The 20,130-nt window shown below is 46.4% G+C and overlaps 1 protein-coding gene across 1 annotated transcript; it reads right to left on the bottom strand.

Annotated features, from left to right (window-relative positions):
- Window positions 1-2,514: 2,514 nt before the first annotated feature.
- LOC116955956 (nectin-4-like) lies at window positions 2,515-17,486 on the bottom strand. Its single transcript, XM_032977316.2, has 7 exons — window positions 17,306-17,486; window positions 9,768-9,833; window positions 9,068-9,165; window positions 8,089-8,248; window positions 5,878-6,007; window positions 4,695-4,728; window positions 2,515-3,579 (listed from the first exon to the last, which is right to left on the bottom strand). Exons 1-7 carry the CDS (start codon window positions 17,355-17,357, stop codon window positions 3,559-3,561), a joined length of 561 nt encoding a protein of 186 aa, XP_032833207.1. The 5' UTR covers window positions 17,358-17,486; the 3' UTR covers window positions 2,515-3,558.
- Between the last annotated feature and the right edge of the window lie 2,644 nt (window positions 17,487-20,130).

Consider the following 20,130-nt stretch of genomic DNA (forward strand, 5'->3'; position numbering starts at 1 on the left):
TATCCCACGCAGCAGGGACAGACGACAAGAGCCCACACAGTATTCTGCACCATCTGGCCCCTGGGAAGGCAGTTATGGCTCATCATCGACGCGAACGGGAAGGGCGTTTAACAACATTTGTGGGTGTGATTCACCAACCCCCTCGCACACCTCCAGTGCTGGCTTACAAGCCCCACGTGCCAGAGCCACGAGCACTAAGCAAATTTAAAACTTGGTGTCCGAGAGACAACTCTCCGTCCTGAATTAAAAGTGTTAAAAAGTTCTACGTCTAATTGACGGATATTGAATAAAACGCTCTGCTGCACCTTCCACAGAAGCGGAGACTAACGGTAGCTACACTGCATTAAAATCTTACATTGTTAAGCAACACTAATAGCAATATTGCACAGGAGTTTACGATAACTGCGCTGCTGCTACTGCTACTGCGTGAGCTTTTGCGACAATGGAGCTGCCAGCACGGGGAGAGAAACGTCAAAACGACATGCTGAATCACACGTGCTAACAAAGAGACATCGAGAGGGCACGCCGATTTAAGCAAAAATCCAGCGACATGCGAACACCACGCCGCTGTTGTTCTATGCGTAGCCCAAAGCAGGCTTTGCGTATGCCCCGAGCATGCGCAACCACAGGATGAGACGGGCTAATGACGCAAGTGCACTTCACGTGTGACTGTTGCGATTTTCCCATTGGCGCGCAAGCACCGATGCAAAACTCGCATTCGCCGTCAGCAACGCCTCGGCGGTGCCAATTTCGTTCGTGAAGTTGGCGAGGGAAATGTTGGTCAGTTGATGATTTAAGTTTCGTAAACGATGACAATGAATGGATAAAAATGTGACGCAGACTAAGATACTTAAAAATGCCGGCATTAGAAACTGCAGTGCCCTGAGGAAGGCCAACAGTTGGCACCACGTTATCATATTTGCAGAGTTTAACTATACTTAGCAGTTTAACACGTAGGCTTTCGCGACCAATATCATCCATAATACAGGTTTTATGGGTTTGGTCACGTAAATATAAATGTGTCGTTAAAGCCGCCATCACCCGACACAGCCAATTAGGCAGGTTTTGTCATGTAGACAGAACATGCCAAATCGTTACGAGTACAGCACACCAGTGTGTTGGAGAGCAAAGTCCCAACATTGAAAATCTGGGTACGATGTTTCACCAGTAACACAACTAGCATCCTCAGGTGACAGCCAAATTTGCGGAAAAATCATATACCGCATATACTCAGCATTATTTTACTCAGTGGGGTTATCATCATCGGTTGCAAATTTCTATCGGCAAAAAAAAAAACTTTACAAACGGCGTGATGTCGATTCTAAATGTGGAGGGGAAAAACACCGGAGCCAGAAAAAAATATCCACGCAGCCACGAGAGACTCGCAAACTCCAAATATACAGCAGGCCGTCAGAGCACACTGCCCATTGAACGCACCCCGTAACCTGCGCCTTATAATAGTGCCAAGGTGGCAATATTTGGGGGGGGGGGGGGAAGGTGGTGGGTGGGAATTTCGGGGCTCCCTCATGCAAATTTTTAATACAAGCGCTTGAAAAAAAACGTCCTGGCTCCGTAAGCCGACTAATGGAACGACTACAAAAATCCACAGGCTGTCGTCAACGAGATAAGATAAAAAAAAACGGCAAATACATTAACACGGCTGCCCAACAGCAGAGATATTAACAGCAGGCTACCCATATTCTTGGTTCTTTCGGTAAAGTCACGTAGAAGGGAAACAATAAAATAATAAAAATATAAAACAATAACATTCTCACGACGTTTCGACTGCAACACAAGCAATCATCACCAGGTGTGAAAACCACAGCGCTGGACGGAGATTGACCGACTGCCGAGTCCGAGATAGCAATTTGCGCTGCGGCACTCTGGACACGTGGGAAATGTTGAGAACTCGCCCACAAGACAAAGACATTCTAGAGTTGACACCTGCACAGTTGCCATTAACAACGGTCTACTACACAGTCTGCGCAACATTTGCAGTTTGGACATTTATAGTGGCCAAATAAATTTTGATTTAAAGCTTTCGTGACTGCAGGGATTCATATTCTTGGTTCTTTCGGTAAAGTGACTTTACCGAAAGAACCAAGACTATAGTGGCCAAATACTTTAAACGCGCGATGCTGATTCTAAATGTACCACAGCAAGAATGTTTTTTTGCTGAAGTGAGAGAGAAATGCCGTGGTAAGTGGTTATATAGGTAAGAGAGGGGGGGGGGGTTGTGGTCTTCCCACCTGATGATGATCGAAACGTCGTGATTAATTTAATTTCTACCTACGTAACTTTACCGAAAGAACCAAAGAGTGTGGATCCCTGCAGTCACGAAAACTTCAAAACACGATTGATTCTAAATGTGTTAGGGAAAAACAGAAGGACCCGGAGAAAAATCGACCTGACCACGACTTACTGCAGCATACCCTGCTAGGTGGATGGAAGCGGAGGCATTCTAAGAAGCTTACAGTGTATTATAATCATGATTGAATCTCATTACTCTGCGTCGAGACTGCAAGCCGAGACTTTAATAAAATACACACCACGCACCGATTTGAACGAACACGGACCCGCTGCAGCGGCACAACATGGCTCGATTGGCAACCCTGACACAGAGCAATAAAAAATAATTTAAACGTCAGGTTAGCTGCGGTCACAAAAAATATATATGAAATATGTTCAAGCGCGTAAAGCTTTTAAGGCTATTATAAAGCAATGAACGAAGAACATATGAAGCAACAACTTGACTGTTACAATCACAAGCGAAAGGCAATTTTGTATCCTTATGACACACAGTAACCCGGGGTTGCGGAAGAACAGACTTGCGGAAATCCGACTTCACGGAAAATCTCACCATAAACCACGTCAACATGTGGAAATGTTTTGCGTTAGTTACGCAAGCGAAAGTAGTGCGGCGCGGTGAGCGTGCGGAGGAATACCGCCGAGCGAGGAGGCGTAAAAAGGCAGGGCTGCAGCTCCCTCTGCAGCCCTGCCTTAGAACTTATGGCTGCTGTTGACCCCGATGATGCAATTCCCATCGCCTCTCCTTCTTCCTCATCTAGCAAGGAAGTCCTTCGTGATTTACAACTATTTCGGCTACGGGATTTTATCTTGATTTCATCTTGATTTCGGGGGGGGGGTGAAATTGCTCAGTTTCGGACGTGCAGAAAATTTGGTGTTGCGAATCGTTCTCGGGAACCTAACCCCTCTGCAACCCAGGGACTGTCTTACATAACATATAGAGATTACAAAAAATAAATTACCTTTCTCATGATAAGAGCCGATTGAGCTTTGGACACGATCACAATTATGATTTGACGGAGAGTTGACGGAGAGTCTGAAGCAAGACTGATTCTGAAACCAGTCTTGCAAAATATAAAGGATTAAAAGACCACAAGTGGCATGGAGGCTCACAGGTTTACCGGTAGGGCCGAGTTTGTTGGAAACAAGACACACACACGTAGACCACGACATGCGTATTTGTCCATGGCCTGGTTGCGACAAACGAAGATTCAGCCAAAAGCAGCAACGATCCAGGTTTCAGAGGGGTGGTTATGCAGTCGCTTGGCCACGCTGGGAAAAAATAAAACAGAAGAGGAACACAGAGTTACACTCCATCATGCATTTTTTATTTCCTTGATCACTCAGGAAAGCCGGAGTCTTACGAATATTTTTCAGGAGGATCGCGACAAGTTTTCACAGCGGTTGGTGGTGGGGGCGACGATGCCCGTGTAAAATCCAACCGCTACGCAATTTTACGGGAAATTTTTACCAAACGCGGCACATTTGGACCGCGCCACCACCACACAATGGCCTCAACCCCCTCCTCTTGCGAACGACGTCACGGGATCTTTAACGTCCGCCGTGAACCAAAGCAAGACGACGCACGGTATTTTTTTTTTCACTTCAATGCACCCCCAGTATTGATCGGCGCGGCCACTGGATTAGAGGCACAAGCCTTTGAAACGAACGGCCGAGGGGGCCACCGCCAGGCAAACGTCACCGCTCTTATCTGCGCCATCACTTGCGCCTCTCACGCATCACATCGAGGCGCGCTGTGGCAGTCCAGCCTAGGGTACCGTACAGCGGATTCTGCGGATGAATATCTGGTCACCATCTTCCCTCCAGAGCGCCACTCATGCCGTCTCATTCCATACGTCAAAGCGGCGTCCCATGCATTGACAATCTCGTGACTATTATTTGTTCTCGGTGCCCTTGAGACAATTTTTTTATTAAAACGTTTTTTTATTTTACCAGCTAAGGCCTCACTGAGCTATGTAGCTCTTTTTGAGAAGCGACCTGACCACAAATGATGTCTCAAGCAAGTGACTTATCACGTGACAATTTATAGCAGCCAAATACTCTAAAGGCACGTTCATAAATGTGGAGGGAAAAACCGGAGGACTCAGAGAAAAATCCACGCGACCACGGGGAAACATTCAAACTCCAAATATACAGCAGGCATCAGGGTAGGGATCGAACCCACACACTCCTGCATACCAGGCGAGGGAATTAACATCCCACACACCATGGAGCCCAACCACGATCTTTCAGCTCTTGCAGAGGTGCCGTATGACCTATGTAGGGCCAGCACAGTACGGCCCTGGCATGGCTTGGATGTTCCAGAGGAAAAACAGTTATATTAGTGTCGTGGGAGAGGAAAGGGAGATTAGAAAGGGTTTACTTACAAGAGGTTGATTATGGTCTTCCGTCTTTCTCACACTGGCAGAGTTGGGAAACACAACACGTGACGTTAATATCCACGAAGCCTTGGTGTTTGCTGCCAAGATTATAATAATAAAACTGATATGTACAGGAAATTGTATCCTTCTCTTGCGATTGCCCCCCCCCCCCCCCCCCCCCGTATATACGAAGGTAAAAAAACGCAGCCATGCGATTGCTTGCTCGAGATAATTCGAGGCGAAGGCACCTCCACTAGAGCAGGAGCTAGACAGCCCCTTCAGGACGGTAATTTTGTCCAGGTCGCGTCTGAAAAAAAGCCACATAGCTCAGTGGGCCTTACCTGGTAAAATAAAAAAATAGTTTGAGTTTAGTCTTGGAAGTGGGAAACATGCACGCTTTACCCCACCACACGCAACCTGCCCATCAACGAAACTATCAAGTATTTCTATTTGGGCTATCATTTGTGACCGAGCCACAAATGATAGCCCAATGAAGTGGCTCATCACATGGCAATGTATTGGAGCCAAATGCTTTTAACTCATGTTTCTAAATGTGGAGGGAAAAACCAGAGGACTCGAAGTAAAATCCATGCGACTATGGGGAGAGAAGCACACAAACTCCAAATTTACAGCAGGGGTCGTGTCGAACCAATGGCTCTACTGCATACCAGGCGAGGTTGTTAACATCTCGCCACTGGTGCTGGGCCGTAAGCAGGAATCGAATGTAGGCGGGCGGGTTTGTTGGGCAGTGCGCGAACTGCTACACGGTGCTGCTCCCCGCATAGTACCAGTGTCGGATTTAAGCAAAAATCTAAGTCAAGATACAACTTAGGGGACTCACATTATGAGGGGCCTCTAAATAAAATAAAACATGAACTGATAGCTCAAACAAGTCGCTTATCATCACGTGGAAAATTATAGTAGCCAAATGCTCGAAACGCATATTTGTAAATGTGGAGGGAAAACCCCGAGGACCCGGAGGAAAATTCCACGCGACCACGGAGAGAGGGGCAAGAAAACTCCAAATATTCAGCAGCAGGCATCGTCAGGGTCGGAATCGAACCCACGACCCTCCTGCATACCAATGCGAGATAGTTAACATCTCCCAGCCACCGCGGCGCCCCCTAATCCGACCGTGCCAGCGCGCACGGCAAAGGACATGCACCGAAAGTTCAACGGAGCTACTTACTTTTTTTCTTTCTCTTTCCAAAGGTAGGCAAAAATTCCCGCGGCGATTGCCGCGACCAAGAAAAGAACCCCCAGAACGATGGCGCTCACATTCGGCGGCTGCGGGGGCTGCGTCGGCGGCGGCTGAGGAGCTGCGAGAAAAGGCGGAGGAATCTTGAGCTCGACTCGACACGATAACAATTTCCGCCGTGATTCTCTTACTATGTTGTCCCAAAATATAAGTGTATTAAATGCTAAGGTTGAGTACAGAAGAACCCCCGCTCAACGACGGTTATTGGTTCGACGAGACCGGTCGTCAAGAGATTTGGTCGTCAAGCGAGGAGAGGAAATAAACGTTAAAGCTCTAATTAGTTCCGATAGCATTGGAAGTTAAACATTCTCACCCAAAAAACGTACTTTATAATATTTAAACAATGGATATTAATAAAGATACTAACATCATAAAAATATCATATTAAAATAAACCCAGTTAATCAATGCATTAATTAATATTTACTGCACCTACAACAGCCCGTCGTTAACAGGGGAATGGTCAGTAACAAAACACATTAGGCTCTATGGAGGCACTACAATACACTACTATACACTATACACTACACATTGGGCTCTATGGAGGCACTACACTACTATACACTACACTATACATTACACTACTATACACTACACATTGGGCTCTATGGAGGCCCATCGTTAAGTGATAAGTCATTAAAGAGGGGTTTCTACTGTACGTGTTGTAATCCGGAGAACACGTCACAGGTCTTCCAGAAGATGCGTTGTTGTTAAAATCCCGCTGTTGAGGGTTCACCTTCAAGAAGACGCCTCCAACCCATTATAAATCAGCGCTTCGCAGTCAATACTTCTGGAAGACGGACTCTCCACGGGGAGTACATCGTCTTCCACAAGATGCGTTTGAGATAGTTCGGGGACCATCTGCGACGCCACACAATCGCTCTGCACTGCCCCCCCCCCCCCCCCCATGCAATACCGAATGAAACGGGTGCCCTCCAGTTTGCAAATCCAGCGAGCGAACCAATATACATATAGGCAGCTTCATCATTTTAACAATTTAATTATGTTTAATGACACTTGGAAAACAAATAGATACCATGAACAGAGTGATGGAAGTGACAGACTTAAAATGTACGTTTTGCAAGGGCATTAACTTTTTTTTTTGTAAAACTAATGCAAGATAAGTTACATATGCAAAGCCCAATTTTTTTGCAAATTACAAAAAATACCCCTCAGAAATGATTTTTGTAGCCTATCCGGCTTGAATGCAAACCGCATCTTGTGTGTGTGTGTGTTATCTGTGCGTGTGGAGCGGTAGTGCCAATGGCGGGGCCAGGATTTTCAGGTAGGGGGGGCAATCCCTCCAGCAATGACAAATGATAGGAGTTGTTAGTAAGGACTTGTCCCTTGCTTTTTATTCGACGCGTATGCGGCGATGGCGCAGCCATCGATCGAGGGTCGAATTTGAACCGTAAGTGATCAGCATCGCGCTCGCTGAAGGTGTCTGCCTTCAGGTAAGTCGCGTACTGTATACGCGACTGCACAGAATTCTGTGAGTCACTTATAACCGCTTTTCCGTTACTTATTGCCAATTATGGACTCAGATTATCGTCCTATCATCTCATAGAGGCCCTGGCACGCAATAATATGCTAAACAGTGGCAGTGGTGGGGGGGGGGGGGGTCGCAAAATGCCGATTAATTACTAATAACCCCCCAATGATCCGATCAAAATTAGGGATTTAGATCGGATCATTGGGGCGGCACGTGGCATTCCACCCCGCTCACTGGCTCCGCCAGTGGTTAGTGCAGCGGGTAGCGCGTTGCGCTACGAACCCGATGACCCGAATTAGATTTCTGCTCACGTCCAACACCGGTGACGATTATCTGAAACGGTCCTGGACCCCCCCCCCCCCCCCCCCCAGGTCAACTTAGCCTCAAATGAATACCTGGTACGGTGTGTAACCATCGTCACTGGGGAGAGAAAGGCGTCCGGGCATGATGCTAACCACCCACTCCCTCGTGTACCGTGCCAGCCTTCATCTCTGCTCGCTAACAGCACTTGCCCCGATAATCTGTGAAGGATATACGGGGGATCTTTGTCTTTGTGTGAGGATTGGTAGCAGCACAGCGGTCAAAAGCACACCACGTTACGAACCCGAATCCCGTTCCCAAATCACGGCGGACGTGAAGCGATTGACTCACCATTGACCTTGAGAGTGAAATGCATTTCTCTGGCTATGGGCGGGAAGGTAGTCACCGAACACTTGTAATCACCCTCGTCCTCTGCGGTGACGTTGCTGATCAACATTTCAGAAGCCATGTTGTGCAGAACCCCTATGGTCACGCGTCCTATGTAGTTGTCCTGGGCAAAACAAGGGGCGACGGGGTGGGCGATTGAGAGGTGGCCGGGTGACTCAGGAGGGTCCAAAGACGCTGGGGCCGGCACCGTTGAGTGAATGATTGTGGAATGGATTAAAAGGTAATAATATAAAATTACTTTTTTTCAAGGATGTGCAATCTTGTAAATCTGTAACAGTGGTTACGGATTTACAAGAGGGGTAGTGTAGCTGGAATGTAATTTACTCGGCAATTAAACTTCCAACGAGCTGAGATCTCGGGGCCAAATCCGGGAGGTTGCAGCTGGCCCCAGCCCAGTAACGAATAACTAACAGGTCCCTGCAGAGTGGGCTGGTAGGACAAGTCTCTGCGCTGTCTATTGCTGATTTTACACCCAACAGCACGAGATTTCACTTCGTGAAAGGGGACGGACAAACGGACGGACACATTAATCTATTGCAGGCTGGTACACTCAGTTTACAACTTCGTTCCTACCAGTATTATTTCCCTTCTACGTGACTTTACCGAAAGAACCAAGAATATGAATCCCTGCAATCACAAAAGCTTTAAATCGAAATAAAACAATACTCGGGTATACATTTGGTTGAGCAAATAATTTGATCAAATTCCAGCTCTGAGAATGAAAAGAATATCCGATTCTACTGGCATGTGATGAACATCGCTCTCACGGCGGCAAGGCAAAAAAAGTGAAGAAAAAATGATATGCGGCAATCGTTGTCGTAAGGTGGCATTTTAAATCGTATCGTGACCAATTACATCGCAGCAATAACTTGGAACAGTCGCTATTGTTAAGGGGGGGGGGGGGGGGGCTGACTGCACTTACCGGGATGTGTATCATGTTGTCTGGGTTGAGTATCGCCACTGTACTGTCTTTAGCCTTTTTTTTCCACTCCATCTGCGTGAAAGTAACGTTTTCCGAGGCTGCAAAGAGCATGCCACCGACAACCACGGAAAGTTATGGACTTGTCGCTCACAAGCGGATATCGATATCTGCCGCATGTTTTCAATGGATCACTGTGAGAGAATATGGGTCAATTGTGCGAGTCTATGGGCCTCCAACCCATGGGTCACTGTGCGAGCTCGTGGATTTCTTTGCGAGACTCTGGGTCCCCGTGTGAGGCTACGGATCTCTACTGTGAGTCCATAGTTGTCCAAGTCGATGGATAACTTTGCAAGTCCATGGGTCTCCGTCTGAGTGTGTAGATTATGGGTGCCTGCGAGTCTACAAGTCACAAATGTTTACCCGGTGTTAATAAAGTAATCTGGGCTCGCACACAATCATTAAAATTTGCCAAATTCCAAAAATTACATAAGTCGGTAAACGAATATTACTTGTGGTCCCGAATGTGACAGAAAACTTAGCAAAGATTCTCCTGAAACAGTATTGTGAGAGCCGGTGAGGCTTTTACATGTAAACAAATGTAATAATAATACTGGATAAGACACACTTCCAACTTTTGATTTAAACACACACAAATGAAAACATATTATCCAGAGAAAATCGAGCGATTACGCACACGTACCAACATAGCTGCACACCATCTTTGCGGAATCTCCATGGGTGACGGTGATCGTTGTCTTCTTTTCGGCTGTTGAAAAACAGAAAATTTTATCACCACTCGCACTATAAGAGGTCTCCACGGGGAATTCCGCGAATGCCCTTGGCACCTCATCATTGCTGGCTTGCTTCTGCTACATCTCACCACCAGCTCCGGCTTTGGTCTTCTCATTGTCTCGGTTGACCCCTCCTTCAAGGAAAGCTCTTACAGTCTCATCACCACCATCACTTGACATGATTATTTTTGTATTGTTGGTTGTCATTACTCTCTGACCTGCCCCTTCAGTATAACTGTGATAAAGAGCTTCATTAGCTCATCAGATGTCTCCAGAACAAATAAAGATTCTGATTCTAATTATTAACCAGCTGAGGGCGACACCAAGAGCAGATTTTAAAAACAGAATCTCTGCAGTGCTGGCTTGAGTCTCTTGACATGGCCATGATGAACCCTCTTGAGAGACAAGAGACACACACTGCGTAGTGTTTCTGCATCGCCATTACAAACCTCCAGAGTCCATTCAAACATACCTCCACACAACACATTTGACGAGGATTGAAGCCACTTTTTCAGTCTGTAATAAAAATAAGGGAAATCTCTACGAGCCAGACATCCGGTCACTGGTCTATGTCCCCCGATGTGTGCATAAGAATTAGTCCAACACGCATTTACAGGAAGCTCCTGCTAAGGCAACCATTGTCAACTCAGCGCTATCTTAACGGGAAAAAGAACCCACAAACGCTGAGCAGGACGGTTTGGAAACAATTCTCTCGGCCCTCCCAAGAGTGCCGCGGCAAACCTTCTTGCCGACATGGTATATCGAACTCCAAGTGAAATGGCCAATTTTTTTTTACAAGTCAGATCGCAACGCGAGTAAAATGGTAATGGTGTGTCGTACACCCCCTGCTTCAGCACACCCAGTTGGTTGGAGAGTAACCCACACGCAATTAACAATTAGGAGTCCACGTTTTATTGGGAGTTGCAACCAGCATCATCCAACCTGCATCATCAGGCGATGGCCAGAGCAGTGAAAGATCACCCATCATCCTGGGGCCTTAAATAAGTGATGTAATTTTAGCTACTCCATCACCATAAAGTATTTTTTTTATCATTACCATCAGCACCTTATACTAAGGCGCTTGACAATGCTTTCCGACCATGGTACAAAATGTCATAAGGGAAGGATGGGTGGGGTAGTATGGCCGTTAGTAACCGTGTTTGTAAAATGAATGAGATGTGGCAGCAGGGGAAGGATGTGATGGTGCCAGGGGGGTTGAAGGAGGAATGGGTTGAGTGTGATAGTGGATGAGGCTGGTAGAAGGGGGTAGCGTATCAACATATCTGGATTAAAATAAATTACTTTCGTGTCGACCAGACGAGGACATCAGTCGTGTTTAAGGTAACATGAAAACACAACACGTATGCCGCTAAACACATCTCTCGTTCATAAATGAACGGGAGACCATGCAACCCAAACTGTGGACTATATAGTAAAGCAATGCAGTCTGCGCTATTTCAATGGAGAAAAACAAAAAATTCATGGACTCTCTCCTCTTGTGGCTCTCAGAGCTCAACAAAGGCATTTAGCTCCTGAAAATATTGCCACGCGGAAGAACACCGAAAGAATATTCATGAACATCACCCACGGCTGATAGACCCGGTGTCTGACAACGGACATTACGAACCCCCTGATAAAGAGAACGGGGCAGACAGAAATCCTGCTGCTTGAACACAACACTTCAGCAGTCGGTTCATTTGCACGAGGTCAGTGTTGTTCATTCCAAGGCCCTGTGGGCCACTGGAGACCCCTGGTGGCCTTTAGTGCGGCCCCTGACATGTAGCCTCCCGACAATACACAAATGTGATAACACCCCTTTGTAGGTGGTGTGGCGGCCCTCACTGACCATGTCTTATCCGCAAAAGTGGCCCCCCTCTGAAAATGCGATTTCACTATTTTTACTTTACCAGGTGAGGCCCTTTTTGAGACGCGACCTGGCCACAAATGGTAACTCAACGAATTTGCTCATCATGTGGAAATTTATAACAGCCAAATATTCTAAGCGTATGTTTATAAATGGGGAGGGAAAACCCGGAGGACCCGGATAAAAATCCACGTGACCACGGGGAGAACATGCACATTCCAAATATACAGCAGGCGTCAGGGTCGGGATTGAGCACACGACCTCCTGCATACTAGGCGAGGTAGTTAACATCTCTTAGCCACCGTGTGTTAAAAAATGACGGCTATAAGAATAAACACTGCTCTAGGCCATTATGAACCCTTCCAATGAACCGCCCAGCTGGAATTTGCCTTTATTTTACCATTTCATTTTCACCACCCTCCCCAATTCTGAAAGGGAATTTTTGCAGTTATTTTTATACACTCATTTTTTTCTTATAACCGTAAGAATATAGGAAGGAAGACTGCTAGGGTAGGCTCACGTCAGTAAGAATGCCACCAAAAAGCAATAGAAATGTCATCGCAAGCAAAAGTTAATGGAGAAAGAGGTCTAAAAATAAATTGACGCGTCTACAGTACACGTATGCAAGTGGGCGAGTGTGTGCAGCGGTGGCATTGTGAATAGCACGCTGCGCTACAAACACCGAGTCCAATTCCCTCTCACGGTCAACATTAATCACGAATATCTGAGGTTCTGGGCCCCCCTAGGTCGACTCGGCCTTAATCGAGTAGCCTTGCGCAGTCTATATACACTAGCATTGGGGAGGCAAAGGTGGCCGTGTGTGGCGCTGTTCAAATCACCTGCTCATGCACCATGCCGGCCTTCACTAGGTGCTCACAAAGAGCACATGCCCCTAACGGTATGTTAAAGGCTATACGGGGAGGGGGGGGGGGGTGGAGGAGGCACTACAACAGTGGAAAGATTTGGAAATATCAACAAAATACGGTATACGGAGGAGCAGCAACAAACTCCAAGGAGAGGAGGTTATTATTTGGGCGTGTTCCTTCCTTTGGCTGACCACTGGAAATGGTCATGACGACAGGATATGGTCTCTTCAAGCCATGACGGGTCCTGCCCAAGCTCGCTTATTTTTCTTCTCAGTCAGCATAGCAGGCCATCTTTTGCTGCGGTGGATGTGTTCCTGCAGAGTAACGCGCTAAGCGCAAAAAGAAACGAATTCCCCATAAATAATATAGTAACAATAAAGTCTGGCGAGATACGATGTGCTAATACTAAGCACACTGCGCAGTGAGATGGCGGGGGCAAATAACCGAGGGTACAACACCGCCGCGTGACTGTATCATACCGCGTACCGTATCAGCTCAAGAAAGTAGTTCGTCGTTGATCAGTGAAAGACCGCATTATAACGGTGCTCATTCCACATTGTAACAGTGCACACACGTTCCGCATTGTGCGAAATGCGCGGCCTGAATGTAAGAAGCCTAACGAGCTGACATTTTCTATACAGACTCATCTCGCGTGACATTTAATATTGCATTAAATAAACCGGTCCAGGCAACGCCGATCCTAGGCCTGTGTTTTGGACTAAATTTTAATCATTAATACTCATATACTTTTGCCACCCCCCCCCCCCCCCCCCCATTTCAAACCACGAATGGTCACGACCAAATCTAGATTTGAAGCTTTCGTGGCTGCAAGCATCCATACTCTTTGGTTCTATTCGGTAAAGTCACGTAGGTAAAAAATCAAACAACACAAATCACGACGTTTCGGCCACAACACAAGCGGCCTTCATCAGGTGAAGGGACCAGACTGTCTCGAGGACAGCGCTGGAGTGAAACACAGCCAAGCTCAGACCGCGACCTTGAAGCTGTGCGAGAGAAATTAAGGTGCCTTGACAAAGGAATTAGCATAGAAATTTGCATTTTAATAGGCGGACTTAGCATGATGAAAGGTAGGGAGGGGGTCGACCTGTGCAGGCTGGCGAGGGGGCACGGCAGCGTCCACATGCTGGTGGTGTGAAAAGGGGATTTTAAGAAGTTTGGGGTACCACTACTTGAAAAATATACTGTACCATTGAAACCATCTTCTCGTCCAATCAGACCTGCTATTGTTATTTTGGTGCTGCTGTAAATTTCCATATTATGGAAGGCCACTTCTTTAAGCTATCGTTTGTGGCCAAGTTGCTTCTGAAAAATAAGCTAATATCTCAGGTGGGGCTTTACCTGCTAAGATAAAAAAAGTTTAATTTTATAAAGTGATTTGTTTACCTTTCCTATAGTGTACTTTGCACTCATTGTGTGTTTGTATTGCTCGTTGTAACATTCTGACCCGCCCCTACAGTACACCTGTGAAAAAGAGCTTTTTTAGCTTGCCTTTGAATATCTTTGTCGCAAGATTTGTCGAACAAATGAACACACCTGATGATGACTGTTTGTGTTACAGTCGAAACGTCGTGAGAATTTTATTGTTTAATATATATTTTAATGTTTCCCTTCAACGTGACTTTACCGAAAGAACCAAGAATACAAATGAACACTGTTCAGAGCTGAAGAGACGGTCGCCGCCCAATGACCAAATTTTCAGGACAGCTACTCGTACATTTTATACGGAAGCCTTCACGACCAATATTTTGATACGCGAGTTAATTTTGGGGTTATTTTGTATAGCGTCACTTTTTTTGAACCACGGGATCACCCCCAACCAATCCGACCAAAACCAATAAAATCCAGTGGTGCGGTAAATTACGCTATGCCCGTTGAGTTTCTTATCAGGGAAGATGAAAAAGCAGGCCAACATTTATAAAGTACGCTTCTAGAGGTTTCGCTGGAGATTACAACCAGCATCATCGTGTGCTTATCACACGAAAAACAAACCTCGTTTCTCACACTAAGACGCCATTCTTATGACTTGGCTTGCTGGTGTGGCCCTACAGTCTCTCTCATTACATTGACGTCGCTATATATAAACTTAAATAACGACCGTGGCCCCCCAGAGTCAATGCTTAACAAGCTCTTGCGAAATCGGCGATCGTCGTCTGTGGCGGTTGCTTCTCTAAAAACGTGAAAATGCACGCAGATATCATTCCTACCCCCCCCAACGTGTAATGCGCCAATAATCCATCGGCAGGGTTAGCAACACACCGTGGGTCGTGGAGTTGTGGTGGGAGCGGTGGTGTGGCGAGCTTCGCTGCCCTACGAACCCGGCGACCCGAGTTCGATTCTCCGCTCACGGCCAACAGCAGTGACGACTATCTGAACGGGTCCTGGGCCTCCCCTAGGTCGACTCGGTCTCAAATGAGTAACTGGTGTGGTGTGTAGTAAACATCGCCACTGGGGAGACAAAGGCGGTCGGGCGTGGTGCTGGCCACCCGCCCCCTCGTGTGCCATTCCGGCCTTCATAGGTGCTACTCGCTAACAGTACTTGCCCCTACAGCCTGTTAAAGGCTACACGGGGGATCTTTGTCTTTCTTGATTTGAAGCTTTCGTGACTGCAGGAATCCATACTCTTTGGTTCTTTCGGTAAAGTCACGTAGGTAGAAAATAAAATAAATCACTCATGTTTGCGGGCGCAACACAAGCGTCCATCATCAGGTGGGAAAGCATTGGTCTGCTGCTGAGGCAGACTGTTTTAAAAGGTTTGAAATGGGTGTAGCCCAAGGGTCATAAAGAAGTGCCCGGGGCTAGTGATATTAATGTGAGAAATTGGCATGTAAATGTATGACCCTTGAGCTACACCCATTTAAAACATTTTAAAACAGTCTGCCTCAGCAGCAGACCATGGCTTTCACACCTGATGATGGACGCTTGTGTTGCACCCGAAACGTCGTGATTTATTTTATTTTCTACCGACTACGTGACTTTACCGAAAGAACCAAAGATTATCTTTGGTTCTTTGTTTAACACCAACTACAACAGGTCAACTGTCAGAGAACTGTGCGGTTACAGGAAGCAAAGTTAGACGATAAACGTGAACTGGATTCAAGCGGTTTGTTGCGATCGAAATATCGTGATATATTTCTTTTATATTTTGTTTTATTTTTCTACCTACGTGATGACTTTAACCGAAAGAACCAAAGGGTATGGCTTCCTGCAGTCACGAAAGCTTCAAATCAAGATGGAATCACAATTGTTCAATTGGGAGGTTACGCAATGGCTAGGAGATGTTAACTACCTCACAAGGTATACAGGAAATCGTGGGTTCGATCCTGACCCAAGAAGCCTGCTATATATTTGGATTAACGTGGGTTTTCGCGACCAATATTATCCATACTAGAGGGGGTTTTTTGGTTTAGATCGCGTAAATATAACAGGTCCCTGCAGGGTGGGCTGGTAGGACAAGTCTCTGCGCTGTCTATTGCTGATTTTACACCCAACAGCACGAGATTTCACTTCGTTAAAGTATTGAAAGGGGACGGACGGACACATTAATCTATTGCAGGCTGGTACACTCAGTTTACAACTTCGTTCCTACCAGTATAAATGTGGTGTCGTTAAACCGGCCACTGCCCGGCACAGCCAATTAGTGCGGGTTTGTCACGTAAAACAGAACGTGCCAATTCGTTACTAGCACAGCACTAACCGGCGCGTTGGAGAATAAACCCACTACAACATTCACAGTTGCCAATTGTAAATGTTGGGTAGGGTTTGTAAATATTTTGCTGCTGCTAGAAATGTCCCCGACGGCGGCCTGGTCGCTATATACAGCTTCGCTGGGCCTTATCTGGTAAATTAAAGGTTACATTTTTAGCTTATTCTATGGGTCTCTACGCATCTTTATGGGTCTCTACGCATCTTTATGGGTCTCTACGCATCTTTATGGGTCTCTATATATCTCTATGCTATACATGTCCACACGAGGAAGCCGCTTGTCGTTTGTGTTGGCCAGATCGCTTCGGAAAATAGCCGCTCAGTGGCGTCTTCTTACCTCGTAAGAATGTGTTACTCCTTTGTTAACCGTGTCCACACGCCAGAAGAATAATCATGGACGGGTAAATCCGAAACCCACTCACTGCTGGATGGAAGCTTTTCAACTCTCCCCAAACCCCTCACACTGTAGCGGCAATGCGTGGGGCTGACTCGACCATACTTCACCACGCCTGGTCAATCGTGGGGTCCGGGTTGTTTTAAGGACTGCCAACATTCCCATCGAGGAACAAAAAAAAGCCTTCCTAAATCAACGCTTAATGTAGGCGTTACACTCGTCGTAAAGGCGACAAATACGTTATAGTTACAGCAACAAATTACACAAATCTCGACTTATAAATATGTACTTTCGGTTTTCACTTCCTGTTCGGGGGTTTTCCATTTTTTTTTATTCACGTACGACGCGTCCGATTTTCATTCGTCTCGTCTCATTCCACGCGGAACACCTTCCTATTTTCTGTAAATTAATGTCAGATTTGTATTACAACGCGTTAAAACTTTACCCCTCAGGACTCCCACCACCCCGCCCCGCCATCATCGCCTACGGCTCACGGACGGACGCACATAACACGCAGGCGAGAAACACTTCCCTTTATTAATAAAACAAACAACACCCCCCGCCCTCCCCGTGACGACGACACAAACACACTCTCATCACCTTTCGTGAGGACGACGATCGCCGCCAACGCGACGATGAACCTGACCGACATCTTCGCCGCCTTTGCCGCTTTTTATTCAAGAGGCGAAGCGCGCGCGCGGCAAACCTCCAGCCTGCGGCCTTGCATCCGACGGCGCTTGGCCGCTTAATCGAGCCGCCAACCGATTCGCGGCGCTCCGATTAAAAAAAAAAAGTTGGCGGCGAGTTCGTACGCCCCACACCGCCATTTCCCACCCCTCCAAACAACGTCGAATCAGCAACGGGCGGAGCAATAATAATGAATGATAATACGAATCCGATGTTCGCTCTTACTGGCAATAAAATGTTGTGCACGTTATGATGTGCAAAGGGGCCGTCCATAAATGACGTCACGCACTTGGGGGACGGGGGGGGGGGTCAGACAATTTTTTACGATGTGTGACGAGGGGCGGGGGGGGGTGTTTGAGAAATGTGACGTCACCAAAATGCGCAGCTTTAAATAAATATAGACAACACGTTCTACTTAATTAAATTGACTTTTTAATAAATGTTTTCTCCTACGACATCAGAGTGCAGCGCCACATTAAATACGCACTACAATGACAATAGTTTAAAGTGATTTGAAGCATGTTTTATTTTCAAAATGTAAATATGGTTTTGGGGGGGGGGCAGAGCTTTGTGACGTCATATTTGAGGGGGGGTCTAACTTTTTATGACGCCGTGTGACGAGAGGGGGGTCAAAAATCGTCCAAAATCGCGTGACGTCATTTATGGACGGCCCCAAACACGATACAGGTACAATTTTTGCAAAGTATCGCAAACTGCATTGACCGCACGCGGTTACTTGTGGTATAACACGCAAAAAAGGTGATCTAAATATTGCCTTTAAGCTTTCGTGACTGCAGGAATTCATATTCTTTGGGTCTTTCGGTAAAGCCACGTAGATATCAAAATAATAATCGCAACTCAAGCAATCGTCATCAGGTGAAAAATATAGCGGGAGAGCTGCTGAGACAGGAAAAATATATGGCGTATTTTGTGTTGGGGAGTTACTTGTTACGGGTCCGGTTCTAATCTCTTCTACATTACAGTGAGGGAAAAAAGTATTTGATCCCCTACTGATTTTGTACGTTTGCCCACTGACAAAGAAATGATCAGTCTATAATTTTAATGGTTGGTTTATTTGAACAGTGAGAGACAGAATAACAACAACAAAATCCAGAAAAACGCATGTCAAAAATGTTACAAATTGATGTGCATTTTAATGCACATCAATTTAATGCACAGACACCTGGGAGCCAGAAATCTTTCTGATTGAGAGGGGGTCAAATACTTATTTCCTTCATTAAAATGCACATCAATTTGTAACATTTCTGACATGCGTTTTTCTGGATTTTGTTGTTGTTATTCTGTCTCTCACTGTTCAAATAAACCAACCATTAAAATTATAGACTGATCATTTATTTGTCAGTGGGCAAACATGCAAAATCAGCAGGGGATCAAATACTTTTTTCCCTCACTGTACGTGTATAAATATATTTAGGCTCGCTGGTCTCGTCATGAAACTGCAATGAAAAAGCACCAGGGGAGGCAGCTATCACATCTGCCTCACTGAGGGGGATGTGTCTAACACGCCCCCCTCAGAGAGGCCACGCCCCCTCAGTGAGGCCACGCCCCCTCCCTAAGGCCACGCCCCCTCACTGTGTGAATCTGGCTCTGACACTAGCCATTGCTTCCCCAGCCATTGACGTCACCGTACGTCACTGGACCAATGACACTTTCGCGGGCACGTGCCCCTGGAATCTTCATTGACCAGCCGAGCCGTGTGATTGCATCGGGTTCGCCAATCACCAGAGCAGAAGCCGTTGTATGCGGCACGGTCTGAGGGAGGTGCACTGCCCCACCTTGTGTTGTGATGTATTTTGTAATGCTCATGGAGCATGGACATCCATCACTGCGCCTGGTTCGTCAGTGCGTCGGGTTCATCGGTGTGTTGGTTTCGTCGGGTTATACACAAGCAAGTCAGACAGTGCCACGCTGTGTCGGTCGGACAAGCGCACACAAATCTACAGGCACAAACATTGCTCAGTCATCGCGCGCCTTTATTGAGAACTAGCGGTAAGTTCCCGGCGTTGCCCGGGCGAAAAAGGCAGACACACACATGGACTTACACACAGACATCGACCCACACACATAGAAACACATCGACTTAGACACACACACATATATATGGTTAAACCCATGATGGATCGTTAGCAGGCCAGCCTAAATGTTTCTAACCGGCGAAGATGTTCCATTAGGTGGGTGCACGTTTCGCAAGCGTAGAGAAGGGAGGGAATTACCGTGGCCGAGAAGACCTGGAGCTTCATATGCTGTATCACCCCTCTGTGGCCGGGTTCACAATGTGAAGAGCCGAGACGGCTATGTTTTGTGGGAAAGGCGAGAGGGGTGAGGAAGTCAGACACATTTGGTGAGCATTGTGTGGACTGCGGGTGTTGGAGAGTAAAACCCACTAAAACATTTACAATTTGTTGTACGACGTTTCGCCAGTAATTACAACAACAAGCATCATCAGTCTGAGTTGGTGATAAATCACCCTAGCCTGGCACGGGCGTTGTGGTGAATGTTGTTGTTAACAACATGGGACATTTCTTGCCAGTGTCAAAGTATAAGAATAGGTTTGACCCTTTCTGGCAATAAAACATTTGTGTTAAGATGTTAAAACACCAAACAGAAACCGTTGGCAAGAAATCAAGTCTGCAGTAACCACACTTACGTGTGGTGAACATGCAAACAAACATAATGCTCTGATAAAAAAAATGGCATTGTCTTCATTCCTTGCAAAC

This window comes from Petromyzon marinus, chromosome 62 (assembly GCF_048934315.1).
Source record: "Petromyzon marinus isolate PM22_M1 ecotype Great Lakes invasive population chromosome 62, UKy_Petmar_22M1.pri1.0, whole genome shotgun sequence".
Lineage (NCBI taxonomy): Eukaryota > Metazoa > Chordata > Hyperoartia > Petromyzontiformes > Petromyzontidae > Petromyzon > Petromyzon marinus.